At 42.4% G+C, this 23,555-nt stretch overlaps 3 protein-coding genes across 6 annotated transcripts in view; 1 reads left to right on the top strand and 2 right to left on the bottom strand.

The window, feature by feature from the left end:
• SVOP (SV2 related protein) overlaps positions 1-23,555 on the bottom strand; it is a 243,850-nt gene that overhangs the window by 22,975 nt on the left and 197,320 nt on the right. The window contains exons 1-3 of one of the 2 annotated variants that reach the window (XM_075515767.1): positions 4,837-4,854; positions 3,972-4,092; positions 3,125-3,659 (exon numbers count right to left, since the gene is read on the bottom strand). In XM_075515767.1, coding sequence (XP_075371882.1) covers positions 3,125-3,159 — 35 coding nt within the window. In that variant the 5' untranslated portion in view covers positions 3,160-3,659; positions 3,972-4,092; positions 4,837-4,854. Of the gene's footprint in view, positions 1-3,124; positions 3,660-3,971; positions 4,093-4,836; positions 4,855-23,555 lie in introns of those variants that run through there. The other variant, XM_075515768.1, reaches the window with a different exon arrangement.
• On the top strand, positions 6,660-18,536 carry USP30 (ubiquitin specific peptidase 30). 2 transcript variants are annotated; one of them, XM_075516572.1, is made up of 13 exons: positions 6,660-6,818; positions 7,112-7,221; positions 8,177-8,359; positions 9,620-9,723; positions 10,572-10,670; positions 11,422-11,461; positions 11,723-11,817; positions 12,576-12,635; positions 13,735-13,821; positions 14,429-14,509; positions 15,559-15,778; positions 16,459-16,567; positions 17,665-18,536. In XM_075516572.1, exons 1-13 carry the CDS (start codon positions 6,748-6,750, stop codon positions 17,927-17,929), a joined length of 1,524 nt encoding a protein of 507 aa, XP_075372687.1. In that variant the 5' UTR covers positions 6,660-6,747; the 3' UTR covers positions 17,930-18,536. The 2 variants fall into 2 exon arrangements, with proteins under 2 accessions (XP_075372687.1, XP_075372686.1); XM_075516571.1 differs by having other exon boundaries at positions 11,419-11,461.
• On the bottom strand, positions 10,615-23,544 carry ALKBH2 (alkB homolog 2, alpha-ketoglutarate dependent dioxygenase). Of its 2 annotated transcripts, XR_012777797.1 has the most exons (6): positions 23,315-23,544; positions 22,493-22,691; positions 21,935-22,350; positions 21,044-21,161; positions 12,130-12,241; positions 10,615-10,731 (listed from the first exon to the last, which is right to left on the bottom strand). XR_012777797.1 is itself a non-coding variant. In XM_075516575.1 (3 exons), the coding sequence occupies exons 1-3, from the start codon at positions 23,520-23,522 to the stop codon at positions 22,041-22,043; spliced, it is 717 nt and encodes a 238-aa protein (XP_075372690.1). In that variant the 5' UTR covers positions 23,523-23,544; the 3' UTR covers positions 21,179-22,040. The 2 variants fall into 2 exon arrangements, 1 of the variants encoding a protein (XP_075372690.1); XM_075516575.1 differs by lacking the exons at positions 10,615-10,731; positions 12,130-12,241; positions 21,044-21,161 and having other exon boundaries at positions 21,179-22,350.

The following is a 23,555-nucleotide window of genomic DNA, read 5'->3' as shown; positions in this document are numbered from 1 at the left end:
TTTGGTTAGAGTGATTTTGTGCAACACTTCATGTATATAGGGGGGTCCTTTTTCCATCAATTAAGTTTGCCATGACCAAAGAAAGACCTTGAAACAGATCTACCATATTTAATGTAACAGATTCCTCAAGCTTCCTTCACTTCACCGCAACATCAGTGTAACTTTTTCACCTTGGCAACTGACAATTTCTTGGACTTCAGTTAAGTAGTTTTTTGGGAATAGATTAAATTAGTCTTGCTACTACCTCTTCTGACTTCCAATACCTGAACATTTTAATTCTACCATAAAGATTAGCAAAGAGCCTCTTGAACTTCAGTTTAATCCTCTGGTTTAAGCGTTAGCAAAACTAAACTATCAGCATCCTTGCCAACTGCAGCTGCAGCAAACTGACATGCATGTATGACATTTCTAAAGGTGATCTGAAAGATTTTTCATATTTGGCAAGACCTCAACTCTTATTTTCTCTTACAAGTGCTGATGACACAATCAATACTTAATATAAGGGCAAAGTGATGGGCAATCTACACAGCTCCTGTAAATGGATTTTGGTGCAATGGGGGACAAGATGGCGGAATGAACATCTCAGTCACCCATGGGGTTTTTTACAAAGAGGGGAGTCCTGGCCACGACCAGCCATTCAGTCCACCTTAAGATTTCACTGTGGTAGAAACATAAAGCAGAGGGATATAAAACATTTTTTTTTCTCAGAGTCCTGGCATATATATTATTTCCCTGACCACATCCCATCTGGGGAATTGCACATATTCACTAATGATATACTGGCAGTAACCTGGAGAGAGAGAGAAGTACAGTGACCGTTTTGTGAGGTTATCACTCATCTTTAGGACGGCCTGCTTTGCAGGCTGTTGAGATGTTTTGGGATTACTTTTTCAGGTAAACAGGGCATTCCAAGATCTGTATGGGACAAATATTCCTTGTACTACTTTAGTAATGCTCTCATCTGCAGCAGGAAACGGAAAGCTTTTATCTGGCCTTTCTGTCTTGGCAGACAAACAACAGAGTCACAAATTCTGTTTTCTAAGACAACATTTGAAGATCTTAAACATAAGAACACAGAACAAAACCCCAGGCCTCTTTGAAATGAACAAGAAAACTACATTCACTGCAGTGAAACCAGGGTTTATCTCACATTCTGATTTGGCGTATGTATGTAGAGGATCCTTCACTCAGTTACAAGAAAAGAAACAAAACAATGAAACTCGTCTGAATTCAGGTTCATATTTAGTTCCATTGAGAAACTCAATTTTAAATTCTCTTAATCTGATTGTTTTTTTAACCTCAGTACAACTACCTTGGTTTGAATTTCCTTTTGCTGACCCTATAGGACAAACACAAGTAATTATTACTCTTGCGTTAAAATCGTCACTGAAGATATAATCCTCATATGACCTACAAAATATATACTCTCAGCACAAAAACCACTGAAATTTGTATGCCTATGAGATGACATTTTTATTACAAAGGGCAATTAATATCAAAGTACCATTCATATCTTATTTGCAACAGCTTTACAAGCACCCGGTTTAACTCTACAGGAAGTAAACTTAAATTTTTGGTTTTTTAGAGGAGGACTATTACAATAACTTCAGCAGTCTCAAAGCCTGGTGCAAAGTTCATTGAAGTAGATGGACACCTTTTCCCCAGATTTCAGGAGGTCTAAAGTGCCATTACGCCATGAAAATCATTCATACAACCTATGCTGGTAACTGTTCAGTGTTCCAGTATACCATGGGCAAAATAAACATGCCAATAAAAACTTTTCTGACTTTAAAGTACCTGATCACAAACCCCCTGTATTACTGTTTCTTATTTTGTAATATCTGTTGAAGTAGACTTTCAGAACTGGCCATTTTGGAGATGATGGTTCCAGACGCTATACAAAGGCAGTGACTGATCTGAAAATGGTAAATACTTCAATGGCAGTCTGAGTAGAGAGCTATCTGGCCACATTCCTCATCACAGGAAATAAAAAAATATGTTAATCACTTAGGAACCTATGAAACGAATTGACACAAATGAAGAAAAAACCACACAGTGATATTTACTGTTCCACACTTGCAAAACTCTTCACAGCTGAGACATCTCAAAGAGCTGCATTGGTTTGCAAGGTCTCACAGCACCAAATAAGTCTAATTACACCTACACTGAAAGGTACTTTAGAACATTTTTCTGTGTTTTGCTTTTAAAAAAAAAAAAAAAAAAGGAAAAAATGGCCTAATGAAATCACGCCTTATGCTTTTTACTGACAAGCTGAATGCATCCAAACTAAGTATTTGAAAATAACTGGAGTTCATGTCCATTTCCCCAACTTATTAGAAATGTTATGGGACAGTTTGCTCTGTCATTGACATGAGCTCATTAATATTTAAAATCAACTTTAAGCATTTATTCCCTGCCTTGCAGAGTCAATGATTTATAAATAGGAATATGTTTCAAAGCACCTGATAATGGAGCATTAGGAGAAATGCACCTGTTTTTAAAGGAAACATTTTGCATTCATGAAAAGGAAAGGAAATACTGGTGTTAAAAGGCAGCAATGCTTTTATCACCTTTGCACAGATCCAGCAACCACATCCCAACAGCAAGGAGTTCCTCAGAAATAACAGCATTTTCCTTGTGCAGCAATGTTTGCTTCTCCAAAACATACAGTTAGCAAATATTGATTTTACTCACTGCAAACACACCTTTGCAAAAAAGGTTCTGATCTGCAATCAGTTCGCGGCATGAAGGAGGAAGCCGAGGAAGATGCCTTCCCTAGCGCAACGTTATTTACAGATGCAATCCACCTTGCAAATGCAATAGTAATGTTTCCTCTCAAAAAATCTTCTGGCACTTCCACGGTTTTATTCCACCTCTCCTTATTTCTACCACCATCAAGTTCATGCAAAAAATAAAAAATTGAGTGAATTTATATAACAAATGGATCCCTGCATGCCCCCAGGATGCTGATCCCAGGCAGCTATACAAGGAAAACGGCCTGCTTCCCGGGGCCTAAGACACTTTCTAGAAATAATTCCCTTAAAAATCACCAGGATTCACAATATCCCTGCAGCCCGTTTAGAAGAAATCCTGCGCATCCCCGCTCCCTGTCAGTGCTACTCACGGCAGCTGTCTCAGCTGGAATAAATCATCCTCCATTGCCGGGCTGCGTCTGGAGGAGCTGCTCTCATCGCTCTCGCATGGCGGGGATGGCTGGAGCTGCGGGCAGACAGGCGCGGGCGGCTGGACAGCTCCGGCGGCGCCCGGCAGCCGCACCGGGCGGCACCGGAATGGCTCGGCTCGGCTCGGCTCGGTTCGGCTCGGCTCGGCTCGGCACGGCACGGCTCGGCTCGGCACGGCACGGCACGGCACGGCACGGCACGGCTCAGCTCGGCACGGCTCGGCTCGGCTCGGCACGGCACGGCACGGCACGGCTCGGCTCGGCTCGGCTCGGCTCGGCGGGCAGAGGCAGCGGGGCGGCCGCGGCCCGGCGGCCAGCGGCTCCCTCCCCTTCCCGTCCCCGCTCTGGGGGTGCTACCTTCCAGCCTGGCCAGGGCCGGGGCTCGGCTCCCCGTGTCACCGCCGGTCCCCGGCCCCGCGGGGCTCAGTGCCTGATGAGCGGTCCATCGGCGGGGTGCAGTCCCGGGTAATATCACAGCCTAGGAGAAAATGCAGTGGACAGGATGCAGACATCCACAAGGAAAGCCGAGCTAAGTTGGTTGGTTGGGGTGCCTTCGCTCGCAGCGGGACAGCAAAGGGTCTTCTGGGGAGCACGACACCAGCCCGCTGAGCGGCAGAACCGCTGGATTTTGGCGAGGGGCTTCGCAGAAAATTGTATTATTACAGCGAATGCTTCAGGAACCCAGGGACAGTTCCTGTATGTGATCTCTTGTAGCAACCTCGTAGGGCTTCCGAGCATGCACTCCTCCGATGCAGAATGAGATTAGTTTGTAAAAATCTCAATTACTTACCTGAAAAGATGTACTGTCACCCTGGCACATCCATCCCTGTAGGCCTTCTCCTTCAATGGGAAGAGACAGCTTATTTGTATATGTGCCTGCGTTGACAGAAGAACCCTTTGCAGAGAAAGGCCTGCAGGAGAAAGTGAAGAGGAAATATAGGCTAGGAAGATGACTAGGAGACATTTGACGTGATTAAAATTTAAAATATGTTTGACAATTTGGAAAAATGGCCTGAAATCAACAAGACAACGTCAAATGAAGACAGGTGAAAAGCGCTACAGTGAGGAAGAAGAATTAAGTTGTACAAATTCAGGTCGGGGAACAACGGATGATGCAAGAGGCTTGGGCTTAGCTATGACAAACCAAACATGCTTCAGTTTGTGAATGGGAGTTGTTCAGCTATCACGCAGATCTAGTTTGTGACACTAAATATTGAAAATGTTAGCAGGTTTTAGTATTTATAAGAAAGGACTTGCAGCTGACCTAGCCAGGGTTTCAGCTTCCTTAAAAATAGTGAGAATAATTGTTTAATGAAGTATTTGTGGCTAGGAGTGGAATCCAGATGCCCACACGTAGACATCGGCTCTATTTTCAGTAACTGGATTTTGCACAGGACTGCACGGTGGATCACACAGGACCATGTGGATATCTCAGGCACCTTAGGGCTCTCTCACATGGATCAAGATGCCTGTGCTTAGGCAACTGAATACTACCCTAAAAGTGTGATAAAAAACAATTTTAATTGCATGAAATGCATGCATGTTCTGTAATACATTCTCAAAAGCATTCAAAAAAGGGCTTTTTCAGAGAACAAGTTTTGAGAACTTGTTCAGGGTGTGTTTGGTATCTCCCTCTGCTCTCCACTCTTTGTCACCTCTCTTGCCATTTTCTGCTTATCCTTCACAGACAGACAGATGTCCATAAACAACATGACTCTTCAGTCATGCACCCTTTTACTTGTCATTGAATTGGGCGGTGACGCGTTCAGGCTGAAGAATGGCATTGTTCCAGCTATTTGTTATCATAAAGGAGCTCAGCAGTTTATTTGGAATGAAAGCCAGCCTGGCCCATGGCAATTAAAAACATGAAAGGCCTCAGTAGATAAAACTGGTCTACCAACACCTTCCTGATTTGCAAGATTTATGTTTCCTCTTCAGAAAATGTGGGTTAAAGAAACCGTAGTTCAAATCTTTATATGATCCAAGAAGTCCGTTCAGTTTCACTGGGTAAAATATTGTAGATAAAGTCAGTACAAGGGGAGGAGTTACTGAACTGAAACTTCCAGAGGAAAGCAGTCATCACGGGCCTGTATCAGAGCAGTCTCAGCAGAGCAGCCTGACTGAGTTCCAGAACGCGATTTATCCACAGAACATGAGTTCACAGAGACTCTGGGTTGCTTCTCCCCAAAAATTGCTAGAAAATGGCATTTTTCAAGCAGAGATTTGGCTTCTACATTCATTGCATAAGCAACAGGTTTCTTTTTAGAATACAGCAGCTAAATTACTCTTCTACTAAATAAAGTCCAATTTTCCAGTAAGTTAAGGGTGTGAGATTTGGCCTCTAAGCACACTGGTTCTTTTGTCTCACGTGTTTAACGTGCACGAGGCAGGCGTGAGAATGGTACGTTGCACGCTTACGCTGCAGCTGTCAGGACAACTGTATTTCTTCACATCCTTCTTCTGTCTGTCGCTCCCGCTTCTCTCAGCCTCTTGCTGTCTACTCTCCTTACTCTCCAGGCTGCTCTCCTCTTACAAACAGCCTTCTGGCACACGTGGAGCAATGTCACGCGAACAAGGACTCAGCCAGAAAGACACACAGGGTGCACCACACACTTCGCTAACAAAGGTCGTTAGAATTAATCTGGGGAGGTGTGAAGAGGGAGACTGTTACCTGCAGGCCCACAGACACGATCAGCAGCTGCCATCTCGAGGTGCTCTCGAAAGCTGCATATGTCAGTCATTCTGCCTGCAAGCGCTCCCAGATGCCTCCTCTCCTGGCACTGATGTGAAATGCTTCTTTCTCTAAACGATCCCCCAAATGCATCAGTTAAAACCAAAAACTAACAGCACTAGGTGGGGAGCAGACAGAGCGGGGCCCTCAAATATCAGGTGCAGAGGGAGGGGGTGTCAAGGCAGTATGGAGGAGCCTCGGGGCTGGCATCTGCTATGTGGCGACGAGAGCTGTTCTCTCTCCATGGGGTTTGGACAGTTTCACAGAATCATAGACTTGTTTAGGTTGGAAAAGACCTTTAAGATCATCAAGTCCAACTGTTAACCCAGCACGGCCAAGTCCACCACTACACCATGTCCCTAAGCACCACATCTACACGGCTTTCAAATACCTCCAGGGATGGCGACTCAACCACTTCCCTGGGCAGCCTGTTCCAGTGCTTGACAACCCTTTCGGTGAAGACATTTGTCCTAATATCCAATCTAAACCTTCCCTGGCGCAACCTGAGCTTGTGGGATTTAAGCGTCCCACCTCCTCCCCACAGCTTTGAGCCAACCCCCCCAAAGCCGGCGTTCCCTCAGGAGGGCCGGGGCGCTGCCAGGGAATGGGCAGCGCGGGCCGTTACACCCGCCTTCCCCCGGCCTTGCCCGCTTGACGGGCCGGCCCGGAGCAAGCCGGTGCCCGCCCGCCGCGGCCTTAGCGACCAGCCGCCTGCCGCCGCCCGTTGCTAGGGGCGGTCCTCCCGCTAACCGGGCACCCCGCGCCACTTCCGGCGCTCCGCCGCCCCGTCCGCCGCGCCGCCTGCCCGCGGGGCCCTGGTTCCGGCGGGGGCGGGATGCTGCCCGGCGGCGCCGCGGAGGCGGACGGGGCGGTGCGGCGGCTGCTGCGGGCCGGCGCGGCGGCCAGGTCAGCGGGGACGGCCGGGGAGGGGGCGGGGGGCGGCCCGGCCCGGTGCGGTGCGGGCGGGGGCCGCGGCGGCGTGGCAGGGCCAGCGGCCGAGGCGGGCCCTGCCCGGCACCGAGCCAGGCACCGAGCACCGGGCATGATAGCGGGAGGAGGACGTCAAAGCATGCGGGAGCGGCGTGAGCCTCCCGGGCGCCCACCGCCTCCCCCCTGCCCCCGCGGCCGTGTGTCCGACAGGCGGCTCCGCAGCCAGAGGTAGCGAGTCCCCGGTTGTTTTTTTTTTTTTCCCGTTCCAGGTATAAAGCGATGAAGAACTGGGGCGTTATCGGGGGGGTCGCCGCCGCTGTGGCGGCGGGGATGTACGTGCTGTGGGGTCCCATCACCGAGAGGAAGAGGCGCAGGACAGGTAGGGAGGGCCGAGGAGCTGCAGCCTGCCTCGGGCACGGAAAGCACGGGAAAATAGCCCAAAAAGTTCCTTCTTCCGTGCGTTTCGGTTTCGTCTGGGCGCTCTCCTTGGCGTTGGAAACGCACCTATCTCGATTTCTTATTGTTAGCTTCTGTACGTTATTTTCTCTTGCTAAAGACAACGTTTTGGTCGCTGTCCTGTTTAGAAATGTAACAAGTTAAAAAAATACGTATTGAGCAAAGGGCTTTTGTTGCTTACGTAACGTATTAATTGTATCGACATTCTTCTAAAGTTGTGACTCATTAGACATCTTTTAGTGACTTGTGACAAGTTCGTTACTGAACCGCTGCAGATAACGCGCTTTATTTTGCAGTTTGGAATGCAAAATAAACGTGTTCTTCTTGAACACCAGTACAACAGAAGTGAAAGTCTCCTGCTAAGCGGAGTCGTACAGAAATACTGCTTCTTAATCTTGGGCAACCCAGGAGTTTTCGTAACACCATCCTAATCCGAGCCAAAGAGAAAGCTTCACCAAAGCGCACAACGGTGCCGCAGTGACCCCACGGGCCCCCGTACGCTGGCACAATAAGGGGCTCCTGCACTGTGTATTAGAACCAAGAATGGTACATTTTGGAGGGTGAATTGCAGATAATCCTGAACCTTAGTGTTGTTGATAGAAATCTGTTCCTATCGGGAAAAAAGAGTATTTTTCAAAGAAATTTTACGATGTTTTTTTACAGCGGTGTAAGTCTCGGAGACCACCGTGTATCTAAACACTTTACAGTATGCTGTTGTACATACCAAGGTCTTCTAGTTTTCATTGGGTGCAAGTACCAAACAAACAGAAATAATTTAATTTTAATGTAATTTTAATACCTAACACAAGACTCGCCACTGAAAACTAGTAAGGTTTTCCTAGACTTTATAGTGTAAACTCTTACTCTTCTATTTGCAGGGCTTGTACCTGGCCTTCTTAACTTAGGAAACACCTGTTTCATGAACTCTTTGCTGCAAGGCTTGTCTTCCTGTCCGTCTTTCATCAAGTGGCTGGAGGAGTTTACAGCACAATACAAGACAGACCAGAACGAGCCTGCTGAGCACCAATACTTGTCACTTACTTTGCTGCATCTCCTAAGAGGTACTTCAAGGTTAATTTTCATGTTGTGATACACTAAGAGGAAAATATTTAGCATAAATGTTATCGTTTCTAGCCTCCCTTCCTAAAGAAAGGAAGATTATGTGGCCTTGTATTCTTCTCTTTTTAATTTCCCTCTACTAACTTTGAACTCATTGGCCAAGTTCAACCAAATTTCAGAGGGGTGGAGATCCAAAAGGTGTTAAGTTACTGTACCGAGCCGGAACAACGCAAGGCCCGGCTGCATGTGTCCCCAAAGCTGTTTGTTTCCTGGCCAACAGCTGAAAGGTTTAAGGTGTTGTTTGACTCGCCTGGCAATCGAGAAGCAGTGGGCAGCCAACCCAGCATGGGGCACATTGCTCCGAAGAAGCTGTTTGCCAGCAGGGTGAACAAATCGAACTAGAGGGCAACAGTGGTGCTGAAAATGTGGTTATGGAACCCGTTGCCACAGGCTTTAATGTATTTGCTGTTCACAGAGTATTAATGGTTAAAACAGGATGAATATGGGCTCAGTGTAATTGAAGAAACAGGAAAAATGTTATCACAATTAGATGGACACTCAGAATTCTATATAAAATAAAAGAATGCATTATAAAATAACTTAAGCATTTTTTTCCAAGCTTACTATTTTATCCAAAATATGGATTATTAAATGAGATACTTTGTATGATGTTGGATACAAATGTTAAAGCATCTAAGCCCAAATTGTTAACCCGTTTCAGACTTGTCCCTGTGCTAAATTTGTGCATCAGTTACATCCTGTTTAAGCACCCAAAATGCTGAAGCAATTTCTTGGCTCTCCCTGGCTTTCCTCACAGGGCTCTGTTTTAAAGGAAATCCATTGGAAGTTCTCCTGTCTCAGCATACTGTTCATACGAAAATTGTGCCAGTTAATCCTGTACATTTAACTGATGTAAGGGTTTCTGTGGCATGTAAAGTACCGATTTTTACCCAATGCACTAGTTAAAATTTGTCTTTCAGAAAGTGTTTATGTTTATTCTCTCTGTATCAGTTAGTTGAGAAACCTTTAAATTTGCACATGTCTTAGATGAGGAGAATGTATGCAGTCAGTTAGCCTGAGTCAGATGAGAATGGTAATTAATACCTACTAGTTTGATTGTCATTGTCTACCTGTCTTAATCAAGAATAACTGCTGTAATCGATTATATGATGCTTAAGTAACATAAAGTCTAAAATAAACAGATTTGTGTTCTAACCATTCTTTGTGGCTCCCTCTAACATTTTTAAATGCAATGTCTCTAGCTTTATCCTGTCAAGAGGTAACAGAAGATGATGTCCTGGATGCAAGCTGCCTGTTAGAAGTTTTAAGGATGTACAGGTGGCAGATCTCATCATTTGAAGAGCAGGTGATTACAGAATTCAAGTTAGACTGCCTGATATACACCTCAGTGCTTAGATATGGAATAACAGAGAACTGAAGCTATGGTACTAATAGCCCTGAGAATCTTTGCTGTAGCGAAAAGTTTGCTTTAAAAAGTGAAGGCAAACAACCACGTGATTGATGAATGGTGTTTCAATTTGCTTAGATATTCGGCATGGAAACCCTGGCTGCTTCAAAACCTCACACCTAATTACCATCAGATTTGGTACAACGGAACCAGTAATATGAAAACAGAACAGATACAGCCCTAAATGCGCTGTAGATAATGGGTCTATGCTAACATGCCACGCTGCTTCGAGGGATGGACTTCACTAACATTTCCAGATTTAGTTACATGTAACAGACAAGATTTCTAATTCTTGTTTGCAGTATTTTCAGCCCCTAAGTGAGCTGGCCAATGAACTTGATCAATTATCTCACTCATGAAATATGGTTCTCTTTTCTATTTCAGAGCCGAAGCAAACAGCATAGATTTCAATTATGCTTTTATTGAAATCAAGGAAAGTAGGCATTTGTGCATTCATTTTTCTTTTTTTCTCCAAGTATTTATATGAGAGTTTATATGACCCAGAATATTTTTAATAATGTGTGCCGTTACGAAGTTCAGCTTTATAGAAAAAGCTTTTTGGCAAAACTGCAGCAGATGCACAAATGATTACTATTAATACATAAGGTGGGCTCTAAGCAGTAATTTTTCCTTTAATTTCCTACTGCAATGATGTAGTCATATATGTATCAGTACTCCTCACTCCTCAGTACGTTTTGATGTCTTTTGTTTTCACTTCCTCTAAGTCTTATGCCTCTATTTAATAGGATGCTCATGAACTATTTCATGTCCTTACCTCTTCATTAGAAGATGAACGAGATCGTCGGCCACGTGTGACACATTTGTTTGATGTGCATGCACTGGAGGTGACTTCTTTACCAATGTTATTTCATTATCAGGAGAAGTTTCCGTAGTCTGCCTAGATTCCTAAGTGTGTCAAGTACAAAATGTCTGTTTAGAAACTGAAGATATTTTCATTATGTTTACAACACTGTTCTTTAGTACTCTGATAGAAATGAATCAATAGGTCAGGCAATCTAAAGAATGAAAAATGTTTTTCATAAGCAAATGTATTTGAATTTACAGTGATCCCACTTCCACGAGGACTTTTGCATTCCTAAATCCACTGAATATAGGGATTGAAATACTAGCACAGAACAGCAGTCCATCTGAGCAGTTACTCTTATCTGTAAGAGTTGACACATGAAAGAGGTTTGAAAACTGCAAAATGGACATTTACGGAATAGTCCATTTGGAGGTGAAATTTATCTTATCCTCCAGTTCAGTGGTAAACTTCATGCAGACGGAAAGTTTCTGTCTCTTTTTGTCTAAAATATATACAAAAGGTTTACAAAATCTGTTATGCTTTTATTTTAGTACTCTGAGGCAGAGAATTCTGCAGATTAATTATTCATTTTATTAGAAGTATTCTTTTTGTCAATTATAAATTTGTTGCGTACCAGGTTTTTTGGCCTTCCTCAAATACAAAGAGACACTAAAACTGCTGCAATTGTTCTCATGTCAGAAAAGCGTATTAGGGATGAAATAAGAACATATTTAATACTTAATGGTTTCTAAGGTACGGTTAATGAAATCTTTTATCTTCCTCTGTAGCAGCCAGAAATAACCCAAAAGCAAATAAGCTGCAGAACAAGAGGTATGCTTTTTTCCATTCTGAAATATGAATATTCATAGTGTAGTCGCTTTGTTCATTAAGGGGATAATATTAATTGATCTTTGTCTGTATTGGACTGGAATATATCTCTTCAGTTGTAAAAAACCCCATTAATTATTTGTCAGTGGGACAGAACAAGTTTTAGAGCAGTTACTTTTGTTACTGTGGGCCACAAATGTGGAATTGCAGTGATGAACACAGATGTATTGAAAATAAAACGACAACTTCAACTTTGTGTTTCAGGGTCTCTTCCCCCTGTGTCAAGTCACTGGAAATCTCAGCATCCTTTTCACGGAAGGCTGACCAGCAACATGGTTTGCAAACACTGTGAACACCAGGTATAAGAATGTGTGTCTGGTAATATGTATATGTGAAAAAGGATGTGTGTGTTCTGAAACCATCATCCCTTGTTTCTGACATAGTTGCTTTAAGCTCCAAAGGTTTGCAGGACTGACAGCTTAGACTGTTACTTTTTCAGGTACTTATTATGGCATTGGTGATGAACGAGAATGTATCACTAAATATACTGAAGAAAATTAAGCGTGATCCACTTTGTGGGGATAACAGCTGTCTTATCAGACAGAATAATAGTTGCCTTGTTATATTTAGTATTCAGTACCACAGCTATCATATACTGAAAATCCACTCACATGGGTGGTGTTTTAGGATGAGCTATTCATTCAGCACGCAGCATTGAGATTGCACATGCAAAGCCAAACTAAGTTGCAGTCCCGTTGTCCAGAGTAAGGAGATGAAGATAACCTGGATAAAGAAAAAAAAAATACAGGAAGTAAATCTCATTTGTAGATCAACCCGTAAGAGTACGTTTAGTACTTTTTGCTTTTCAAAACCTTGCAAACAAATTTAAGTGACCAGGGGCAGCTTCAGCAGAAACAGCCTAAGAAGCACCTTGTGTACCTAGTGTTCCCTAGCACTGTGCTTGGGAAAGCAGGCGTTTCTGACCCTGTTCCGCCAGATGATTGTGGATGGCTGAGGGCCTATGTTCATCTTTTGTGAGGTTGGGTTTGGTTTTTTTTTTTTTTTTTGGATTGTCATAAATTTTAGCTCACTGGATATGTGAAAAATTTTCTTGCAGAGTCCTGTGAGGTATGATACCTTTGACAGTCTCTCACTGAGTATTCCAGCAGCTGCGTGGGTACGTATCACTCACTGACGTGTGATCCAGCCAGTCTGCCTATCACCTTGTCATCATAGCTTTATCTTCACTAGTGCCTTTTTAAGATGCTACAGCCTAAGTGTAAATGAGTAGCTACAGTTTATTTTCCTGCCTTTTTATAAATGATCCTGTTGTCCTGATCCAGTACCTTATCACTAATGTGTTGGTGCAAATTACCAATTAGTACAACAAGCATGACTTTGTTGACACCAATAGAGTTTTCTGTTTCTCCTGGTGGAGTATTTGGTCCTTTCTGTGTAATTTGAACAGACCAGATTGTATCCCGAGGGCTGTTTCTCGCAGTCTTGGAAGGTGACCTTTGGGTGCTCTGTCTCTGTGGTGATAGTACACAAGTTACCCAATACAGGCTTTCAACTGGAAATTGCTTCCGTTTCTTTTTGGCTCTCTGAAAAACTTCGAATGACAAAACAGCATAGATTTTGGGGGCAAAATGTGCAGGACATTTCTGAACTATAACGGTTTGTTACTTAATGTCTGCTAGTGATTTGTCTTTCCAGACAAGTAGCAACTACTTGCACTCATGGAAACTCTGACTCGTACCTACAGAATACACTGCTGGACAGCTAGGATTGGGATTTGGACACACCTTCTGCTATTTGTGTTTTATTTTATACCATCATTGAAGATTATGCCCTTCATACTTGGCAGTATGTAGTACAGTCTACAAGGAAGGATAGGAAGGAGTGCCTAAATTCAATTGAATGCTATATTTCTCCTATGTAGAGGGTCAGAGTGCATAAAGTGACCCATGAAGTGCTGGAACTTTAGAGAAAAATAGTAACAAGGCCAGGAATCTGTAGTTTAAAACCCTGCTAAAGGAGCTATTGTTCTTATCTGCAGGCTGCAATGTTTTCCATGTTAATCCAGGCTAAGGAAGAATCCCCATGGTTAGTTATGTTACCAGTGTTCTATACTCAAAGCCATTTAGTCAGTTTTCTCAAGAAATAAGTCTGCAACTCTGTAGTTTCTATGGAAGAAATTATGAAAAATCCTTTCACAAAATTAAGTGGTATACACCCTAAAATTACTGCAAATAATTTTGGTTTTTCGTACTAAGGGTCGCCCTATGACGCTGGACCACTGCCTCCATCATTTCATCTCCTCTGAATCTGTAAAGGATGTTGTGTGTGACAACTGCACTAAAGTATGTAATTTTAATTTGTATAACCTTCTAGCTCAGTTTTAAGCCTGCTGACAGAATTATGGCTTCAGTTTTCTACTCCTTTCTTCGTGACTTCAGGAAAGCCTCTAGCCTGCCTGGGATTTCTTATATTTAAAATGGAGTTCTTATCTCACAGAATATTTTGAAGGTTTATTTATTACTAATATTACAAAAATTACAAATATTTTAGTCTGTAATTACCAGGTATTATTTAGATAATATTTGGGATATTTTTTCTGTTCTCGTATTTTAAACAGTATTTTACAGGTGCCTGTAATTTGATGCTAGCACAGAGCCAAAGTGGCTTGTTTGAAACCGACAGAAATGGCATATGGCTACACATCAACCTGGAGACTGGGCTTGTTCTGTAAATGCTCCTTTCTGCTTGATTTTGGTTTAGAATTCTGATCATTAGGATAGGCCAACAATTCTTAAGAAAGTTCCCAGAAAACTGTAGGTGTAATTAATGTACTGGGCATAGTTCTAGATAGACAATTGGTTCTGTCTGCAGTGTGCAGACCTGCACTGTTACATGTAATCTGATACAGCAGGTAATCAAATGGCTTTCTTTTTTTCCCTTTGATTTCAGATTCAGGCAGAAGGGACTCTGAATGGACAGAGCATAGAAAACCAGAGAACAACATTTGTTAAGCAATTAAAGTTAGGAAAGGTAAGGCAAGCTAACCCTCCAAATCTATTTTTAAATCCTATTATACAGTAATTTCTTACTTTGATCTCTTTGCTTGATGTCCACTTCTTGGTATTAGACTACTTTAATGTTTTAGTTAAAAAAGTAAGCTCATTTGTCAAATATTTGTAGGCATTGAGGCCTCAATTCAGCAAAACACCAAACTATAGCTTAAAGAATCTGAGTATTCTACTGTTATTCAGCAAAACACTTAAATGTGAGTTTGGCTCAGTGGCAGTTCACATGTCTTACATTAATTCTTGATTTCCTTGGTAAGTGAAGTGATTCATATATACCATGTTTGTAGGATCTTTAGCAATTGCATGTTTCAAAGAAATTAAAATATTCTAAATACAGCTGGTTTAAACAAGTGAATATGGTGCTAAACATCAGGTGTAGTTTATATTAGAAGCTTTTATTATTTTTTGCTCTGTAGTCATACAGTGCAGAGAACAACAAGGCACTGGTCTGCAATTAAAAGCCTCAGGTGCCATTAATAATAATCTGTACTTATTGATAGAGGTTAACCCTGGCATGACTTTGAATGTCAGATATTTATAACTACTTTCTTCCCCTGGTGCTCTCACTGTGCAAAGCCATTACTTATTGAGTATTAGCAAATGTCTTACAACAACTTGCTCCAAATTCCAATCGTCATTTCTACCTCACAGATCAACAAGCTAAGTGAGATTGACAGGTGGGTTTTTTAGGAACGTGCATGTATTTGTATTGATTTTTCTTCCATTTGGAGAAAACGATTAACATTGGCTATCTATTCTCCTGCCTAATGAATGAGCAGTAGTGGCATTAGCAGAAATCTCAAGAGAGTTGTGACTTAGTGTCATGTCTTAGGGATACTATTGCCAGTAAGCTTACACACAGATATAGTAGCACATAAGGGAACACTTCAGTGATGTATTTCCTTATCCACTAGGCTTAGCAGTTCAGTTAGTATGCTTTTAACTTGAACAGCTGCTTCTCTTCATTTAAAATGTATTTTGACTCTCCTTTTCTATGGGACATTGCTGAAGCTCCCTCAGTGTTTGTGCATCCATCTGCAAAGACTGAGCTGGTCAAACCAAGGCACTCCTCTGAAACGTCACGAGCATGTACAGTTCAATGAGTTCCTGATCATGGACATCTACAAATACCGCATTCCTGTTCATAAATTGAACCAGAATGAGCTGAATCAGAAAAACTCTGAAGAGACAACACCTGGGACAAAGGATGGGATAGCAGTAAAACCTTCAGGTACATTTTGAAAATAAAATCTACCAGGTATTTCTGTGTTTCAGTGATAAAACATTCTGACCTGCAGAATGAACATAAGAGCAGTATCTTTATGTGGATCTGTGCAAAGAGGACAGGTAGAAATCCCCTTCCCAGCAAGCATTAGGATACCGTGTTCCAAGTTTACAGTTCAGTTTTGATAATTTAATTTGGTCCTACTAAATATTAAAAAAACTTATGAACAAACAAAAAAATCCCAGGTGGCATAGAACTCGCTGTTTTATGTCCAAAGGATGAAGGCATGTTGAACTCAGGAAGTCCTAGGGATTATCTTGTTAGTGATCTCTTCTAAGGCTTCAGGACAAGCATAGAAAGAATGCTGGGAATGGTGACTTCTTAAAAAACAATTAGCAAATCTAGCTGTAGTGGGTCTGTCATTTAGGCAGCTCGATATTCTATTTAGTTGGGATTTTGTAAACATGGTAATTTTCATATTTGTGTCATGTAAAAACAATTACCTCTGTCTTTGGATATTATACTCCTCTGCATCTCTTAAGGGATCGTGATACATAATGAGTTAAAGTAAGTAAAATACCTTCATATTCGGTGATGAAAGGTACTGCAGGAACAGAAGCACTGTTATTAGCAATACTAATAGTAGCATTTAAGTTCAATTACTGAATGTCTGCTTTCTCTTGCAGATGCAGAACAGCCATCTGGTACTAAACCACTCTTTATGAATGGTGCCTGCTCCTCTTCATTTTTAATGTCCTCTGGAACTTTTCCACTTGCTGCATTCCCTGAATGCAGGTAAGGTAGAGATTTGTACCCTATCTTGTAATTTCTGTCCCTTCAAATTATGTCTTCCTTTATTCCGTCTTTATTATGCTGCTGCATAGTCCCAGAATTTAACATCTATCCTAGCTCCTATGCAGAAATTTTTTGCTTTTCTCTTGGCCGATTTTTAGTGGTTGTCTTCTGGCTCCATTTCTCTCCTAGAAGAGGGAGTAGAGCATATTACAAGCAAACTCAAAATCTCCTTTCTCTGGTTCATGGTGCAGTAAATAATCTTCTGAATAGCCATAATCTTATTCTTACTGTTTTCTTCTACCCCTTCCTTTCATTTTTCCTCTTACTCTGATTTTAAAACTATTGCAAGAAATCCATAAATCTCTTACAGATTTTTTTCAAACATTATATTTAACAAGCTTGATTTAAGTTGCAGCTGCCATGATTCTACTTAGTAAATCAGCCTTGATGCTTCTGCTGATAATCTGTTTCCTTGGCCTTTGAGAACGTTCACTTATTTTCATGCTGGTGACCAATGTATAGTTAGTTCTATACCACTTCTTCTATCTGCCATTGCGTATTTTCCCCATGGGGAAGACAATTCCCACAGTTACTGTGTGAAATAAGAAGCCTGGAAGCATTTTGTGCCAAACATTTGTTATGAAGACAGTTATAGAGGAAGTCCTTGAAAGTGTGTCCATTTTAGCTGTGGGTTACCTGCTGCAATTTTACCTTTTTTCAGTTAAAAGCACATTCTTCTAGAATAGCTTTTCTGTCCAGTAACAGTGCTTTAAGAACTAAATACTGGCACATTGGTAGATTTGATGGAAAACGCTGTTGCAAAATTCAATCAGTTATGGTGCACAAAATGTAGTAGCCCTCTGTAGCATAAACTTTTAAAATAAATGGTTCTGTTTTCTCAATAATAGAATAAGGCAGCACTGTAGTGAAGACTTGGTATACTGAAAAGTAATTGCAAGGCAGTATGTCTCTTATGGAGCCATCTATTTGCTCTAAAAAGAAATTACAACTGAAGACAAAGCAAGTGGGACTGCTTCTGGTACGTGTGTGATCCACGAGGGCTGCTGACCCTTTCCTTTTTCTCATCTGTCCTTCAGTTCCCCTGTATACCTTTACCGTCTGATGGCAGTTGTAGTTCATCATGGAGACATGCATTCTGGACACTTTGTGACTTACCGCCGCTCTCCACCTTCTCCTAAGAACCCATTCTCTGTCAGCAGTCAGTGGCTATGGATTTCAGATGACACCGTTCGCAAAGCTAGTTTGCAGGAAGTCCTTTCTTCTAGTGCTTACTTGCTTTTTTATGAGCGTGTTCACTCAAGGGTACAGCACCAAAGCTTGGAGTTGAGGGCTGAAGAGTGATTAAGAGAGCGGAAGAAGGACAAAAACTGACAGAATTCCTCTAATGAGATCTACGTTGCACCTCCTCTCTGTTATGCAAATAACCCACCACAGGCCCTTTAACTTTCCCTCCCTCTATGGCAATGGCTGGCTCCTGCTGGGAGTTGTGTTTCCTACCAAAATTAGGCTACCCAAAGTTGGTCTGCTAACGTTGTGCAGTCCAAAGTATATCTGTATTAGAGAAGCATTTATTCCGTTAGGTAGCAATTTTGTCAACATCACGGCTCTGAAACAGACATTTCAAACAGACTTCCCAGGGCTGTATTCCATATTCTGACATGTACGTAAATTTTCAAAGGGAGATGCTTAATCCTATACATTTCACTGCAGACGTTTCTGAACAGGGGAGCCCCAGAAGCAGTTGATGGGAAGCTACTGTTATCAAAGGCAATGATTTAAGAAACAAAGTGCCTTGAGCTTATTTGAATAGTAACATTACCATTGTCTGAGTCCACTGCATGTCAGTTGTGTTGTGATAAATGTCTCGAGATGATGGGATGAACTACTAACGGAATCAGATTTCTCTTGATATCCCAGCTACTCAATAAAGTAAGGCATCTCTACATAACACGCACGATCCAAAAAATGACTTCCCTGTTCACGTCATTTTCCTAATATTTTAGTTCTTTATACATCATAGAAGTACTTCTGCTGATTCAAAGTACAGTTTCCTTTTTCCAGGAGAAAAGATGACTCTCTTTATTTATTAAGAGCCAAGACCCTGCTTAATTGCTCTGTATCTTTGGAATATAGCTGAAATCAAGAGACAGAAGCGTTTGCTAGCAATCAGTATTGTAATTTCTTTTGTCACTATGAAACTGTTGAATACAGTTGCTGGTTGCATCGACTACAACTTTTAATGCTGTGATTTCAAGGCTACTGTAATGGGTGTTCTAGACTTGCATTTCCTATTTTTATATAAAACTGCCATTTCTCATCAACCATTCAGATACACACTGTCTGGCTTGCAGTTGAGCTTTAGAGCTTGTACCAGTTGCGACTGTGAGCCGAGACATATAGCAACCCAAGCATCCTTGTTAAGTTAGAGTATAGACAATTGAATCAGGTGGGCACTTACTTGTCTTGTGAAGTAGTACAGCAGTCTGAAAATCTGTGCATTAGATACACAGATTGCCATATAAGCAGAAGTAAGGTGTACTTTGCTGCTCTGGATTGTTTGACGTGTAAAAAAAAAAAAATCCCAAACAAAGGGAGGGACAAGCAGCAAAAATTCTCATTTTGACTGCTTTTAAATTACGGGGAATAAAGTACGTAGGCTATTTTTAGCTCTTTTCTACCCTTGTAAGCTTGGCAGAAAAAAAGACTAATTCATCAGACAAGCTTTTTCAGTGCAAAACAGCAACTAAGCTTTCAAATGGTAACAGCTGTCTTAATAGTTTTTTAGGGCAACTTTGTACCTCGTATGTTCATGTTGCTGCCCAAAGCTCATAGGCATTCAGAGTTCCTTAACGGGAGGCTCAAAACCAGCCAAAATAGGAATGGTAATGGATGTATATGAAAAACTATTTACACAACTCATCATTCCAGAGTATGGATCACAATTCCTGCTCCAAGTAATGCTCACAGTACATAAAATAGTCTATAAATCCACCGATGTACTAGTTCCTGAGAAGTCTCCCCGTCTGTGCTAGGCTAGCACTAGCATGTTTTTAACATATTTTAAGTTACGGAAAAACAACAAGAAAAAGAAAAAACCTAGAAGGATGCAAAATGCCAAAAATGCCCTGGCCATTGAACTAAGACCTAACGGACTTGCAGAAGGTAAGAGAAGAAAGCTCTCCATTCTGGGCAGCAGGGGTGTGCAGTAGGAGCTCTGTAAAGCAGTGCTGGGTGTCACCTAAGGAAAAACATGCAAAGCCCCTAGCTCCAGCAGGTCTACCATTTGTACTTCAGAACTGCAAAACATTTCCACTGCCAGCAGTGTTCGGCAGTACCTATTCTCAACAAGGTCTGTTTACAGTTTTTAACTCTGAATTTTTGTGAAGTTCATCTGAACAGGTCACTTCGTTTGGGAAGCAGTAATGCTGGAGGTGGGTCAGAACATATGCACACAATGGACTAGGTCTTAAAAGCATTGGGACATAAAGCCACATATTACTGCAAGCTTGCATATTCAATATATTTTTCTTTTCCTTTTGCATAAAGCTGCTTTCCAGCAGGGGCCAGTTTGATGAGAATGAAAGCACAGTCACTGTACGACTGATAAACTGCTCAGTTTCCCTCAGCTGCAGATTTAGTCTGAAAGCTTCCTCAAGGGCTATAAAGATGAGGGTTGAGTTGTCAGCATTTGTTCTAGCTTTCATTGTTAGGAAGGAGTAGACGGTCTTGGCTTAGCCCTCAATGTGAGGAAGAAAGCAAAGTGTCAGCACCTCAGTCCTGGTCCTGAGCTGTGCTAGGTAACTCCTAGCCTACTGTGAGCATCAAAGACCTCTGCACATGTTTGCCACCCAACCCTCACCTTTTGAAGTCATTCGGCTCTGTGCAGGCACATGAGGCTCATCAAACGCTTTTACTTGTTACTCACGAGCTTCCATGGTGGAGAAGGTGTTAATAAAATGTAAAAAGGTTAAAAAACATCAGATAAGACCTCCAAGACAACATCTGTGTTTGGATTATTCTTGTCTTATTTTGTGCATTATTTAAAAGTGCATGATACTATAGTCAAACCACTGCACTGCTGTTTGAAGTTGCGTTTTCACTTCAGGGTATTTTTGTAACTGTACAGTAGCAATAAAAGAACAAACTTATTAGAAAAAGTAGCTGTTCACATGTGGTAATGTCTCGAAACAAAGACCAAGCTGTAAGCCAAACTGCATTTGGTGTATGTGACAAGCAACACTTCATGTTCTCTGGATAAGAAGCATTCACTTCACACTACATACAGCATTTTCTGGTAGTGGCAGAGGGTGGGAAGTACCACCTCGAAATTGTCTAAACAGACATTAATTCCATAGCCCTAATGGACCTACCGCTGAAGGATAGAGCCCATCATGAATTCAGGTGCTCGAAGCCGGATTATGCAAGGATCAGTTCACATTCTCGCTCAGTACTTACCATTGCTTGATTCTGCAAGACCTGTTGGTGACTTTGGACGGTCTTTCCTCGTTTCAGCAGGATTCACTGTCAGCATGGAAGCTGACATGATGGCTTTCAGGTAGTCAGAATGGTATCCCTAGGGATAATTATTTAGAAAAACAGACGCTCTCAGAAGTTATAGCCTTTCATGCTGCATTGTCTGTATAAATGGTCCAACCCAGTCTTTCACCAAAAGGTCATCTTATGCTCCCTGGTTTCTGTACAAAGAACCTAAGGAAGAAGAGGCCCTCTCCCTGTGCAGTAGCACTTTGTGCTTCCTCCTGCCCCACCATGCTACGGACCAAAAGAACCCAGTCTCCCATGTCAGCAGAGGAGGCAGAGCAGCAGGGGAATATAAGCAGGCAAAAGTCATAGTGACTGTAAAACATGCAGCCAGCCATGTTGCACTCACCATATGCATATCTTAGCGCTCCTCTTTTTCATGTCAGTCTCATTTGTATTTTATTTTTAAAAAAACAAGCAAACCATAGCTCATTGACAGAGCATACAAGAAAGTGTCACCTGTTGAACAGTATCACCTTCCAGGCTCACTCTAAATTATTACATCTTGTACTTTATAGTATTTATATCTATTTACATCTTGTACTTTATAGTATTTTCACTGCTATCTGAAGGATAAAGAGTATTTTGATCTTTTTGGAAGACTGGCTAGATTAAGATCAGTTGAGAACAAACTTCCCCCTGAGCAAAACAAGGGTATTACTCATTAAAAATAGGTATCAGCAGGACTACAGCAACATTTCATGGAGAAGTAGTATTCTAGGCATTTAAGATCAGTAGTTGCAGTCTTTATTAGCAAGTCACTAAGTATGCTACCTCCTCTCCTGGTTTAATTTGTTCATCCAGTACCTTGGATCATCAAAGACAGTGGTTGAATGAGAAACTGACGGTTGTGTCAGGGAAGAAGGCTTCTGTTTTCAGAGACAAAAGACCTGGTGCTTAATTGCTGAATATTTCACTTCTTGGCTATAGTCATCACTTTCCGAAATGTGAGGTTGATTCTTGGGGCAAGTACTCTCTTGCGGGTGGGCAGGCTGTGGTACCAATACACATTGGTGGGGTATTTCATCATCAGCAGGCTACCATGGGCTAGCTGCAGTTTGATGGGCTGAATGTGGCGTGTTGCGTTTTTCCCTCTGGAATCACAGTGCCTGAAAACAAAGTCCCTGCAAGCTCCGAAGGACACAGACGCAATCGGACTGCGTGGAACCAGTTCTCTCTCGTCATCTCGATGTTCACCTATGTGGTCCCCACCATCTTTATATCTGTACACAGAATAGATTAGTTAGTTCTTCTACCAGTCCAATTAAGTGAATGTCAAACAACTCCTCAGCAGTCTATCAACAGTGTTGCACAAGTAATTTTTCATTTGAACAGTTGCTTGATGCAACTGGAAATCAGACATACCTGTTAATAAGAACAAAATTAAAAGTATGTCCTGTGTCCAAAGCAATGCGATCTCTGATACGGTTGAGAACTGGGATCCATGGCTTAGGAGAGAAGGTAACGCCCGAGTAAGTGTATGTTAACTCAGGATCTCCATAGGTTACCTGCTTCCTTGGAATGTCATGCCATTTGCCAAACACATGCAATTTCGTCATTTCACCTGTTTAAACAACAAATGAGAAGGATCAAAACCAACTCTGTATTACCTCTGAAGTTCACAGGGTCAACATTCTGCTCGATTTGGAGCTTCTGTGAATCTCCAGTGGGACAACAGAAATGAGGATGCTTATGACAACCCAAAAGCTGTCATCTGTGTTCAAGTGTTTCTGTCCCAACAAAGTACTTAGCACTCAAGTCTGACACTGCCTTACTACCCCCCTTGAATGGGACAAACGGGACTAGCACTCCCATCATATTCTGTTGTTGAATTAATGTGACTGGGGATATCTCATATACTACACATACCAATGAATTCCTGTCACCCTTGCAGGACTACCCTGGTTCTTTAGAAACATTAAAACATGGATGAATCCACTTGGCACACACTTCAAGCTAAGCAAAACTAACTCTGCAGGATCAGGCCTGTGCTTGCACTTCACTGCGCAGGGCCTGACTTGGCAAACACCAGGCGCCTGCAGAAACCTCTCCACCATCTGGAAGCTCTGCCCAGGCCACGGGAATCATTCTGGGACTCGTCTTGGGCGGGAAACGCTTCACCGGGTGGGGGCACGGGGGGTGTGCCTGGCACCCGGAGCTGGAAGCGGGTCCCCCGATGGCCGTTACCTTCGAAGTACTCCACCTCCTCTTCCAGCTGCTGGAAAATCTCGTCAGCCTCGGCCTTGCCGAAGAGGAGCCGGTAGTCACAGCTCAGGCCCTCTGCGCGGATCTCCTGCCAGGGGAGCTGCCCCGAGGCGGGCTCCTCCGGCCGCGGCCTCTTCCCACCGCCGCCCCCCGCCTCCCCGGGGCAGCGTTTAACCACGTATCTGTCCATCAGCACCCGCTCGGAGGCTCCGACAGCGTCTCC

Source organism: Mycteria americana, chromosome 13, assembly GCF_035582795.1.
Source record: "Mycteria americana isolate JAX WOST 10 ecotype Jacksonville Zoo and Gardens chromosome 13, USCA_MyAme_1.0, whole genome shotgun sequence".
NCBI lineage: Eukaryota > Metazoa > Chordata > Aves > Ciconiiformes > Ciconiidae > Mycteria > Mycteria americana.
This window is presented reverse-complemented; position numbering and strand designations above follow the sequence as displayed.

What these genes read in the sequence shown, in the direction of transcription:
- USP30 (XM_075516571.1), top strand. Translation starts at nt 6,748, where the DNA reads ATGCTGCCCGGCGGCGCCGCGGAGGCGGACGGGGCGGTGCGGCGGCTG. An exon ending in GATAGCAGTAAAACCTTCAG is followed by an intron (nt 15,779 to 16,458) that starts GTACATTTTGAA and finishes TTTCTCTTGCAG; the next exon opens with ATGCAGAACAGCCATCTGGT. An exon ending in GCTGCATTCCCTGAATGCAG is followed by an intron (nt 16,568 to 17,664) that starts GTAAGGTAGAGA and finishes TCTGTCCTTCAG; the next exon opens with TTCCCCTGTATACCTTTACC.
- ALKBH2 (XM_075516575.1), bottom strand. Translation starts at nt 23,522, where the DNA reads ATGGACAGATACGTGGTTAAACGCTGCCCCGGGGAGGCGGGGGGCGGC. An exon ending in GGAGGTGGAGTACTTCGAAG is followed by an intron (nt 22,692 to 23,314) that starts GTAACGGCCATC and finishes TTGTTTAAACAG; the next exon opens with GTGAAATGACGAAATTGCAT. An exon ending in AATTTTGTTCTTATTAACAG is followed by an intron (nt 22,351 to 22,492) that starts GTATGTCTGATT and finishes TTCTGTGTACAG; the next exon opens with ATATAAAGATGGTGGGGACC.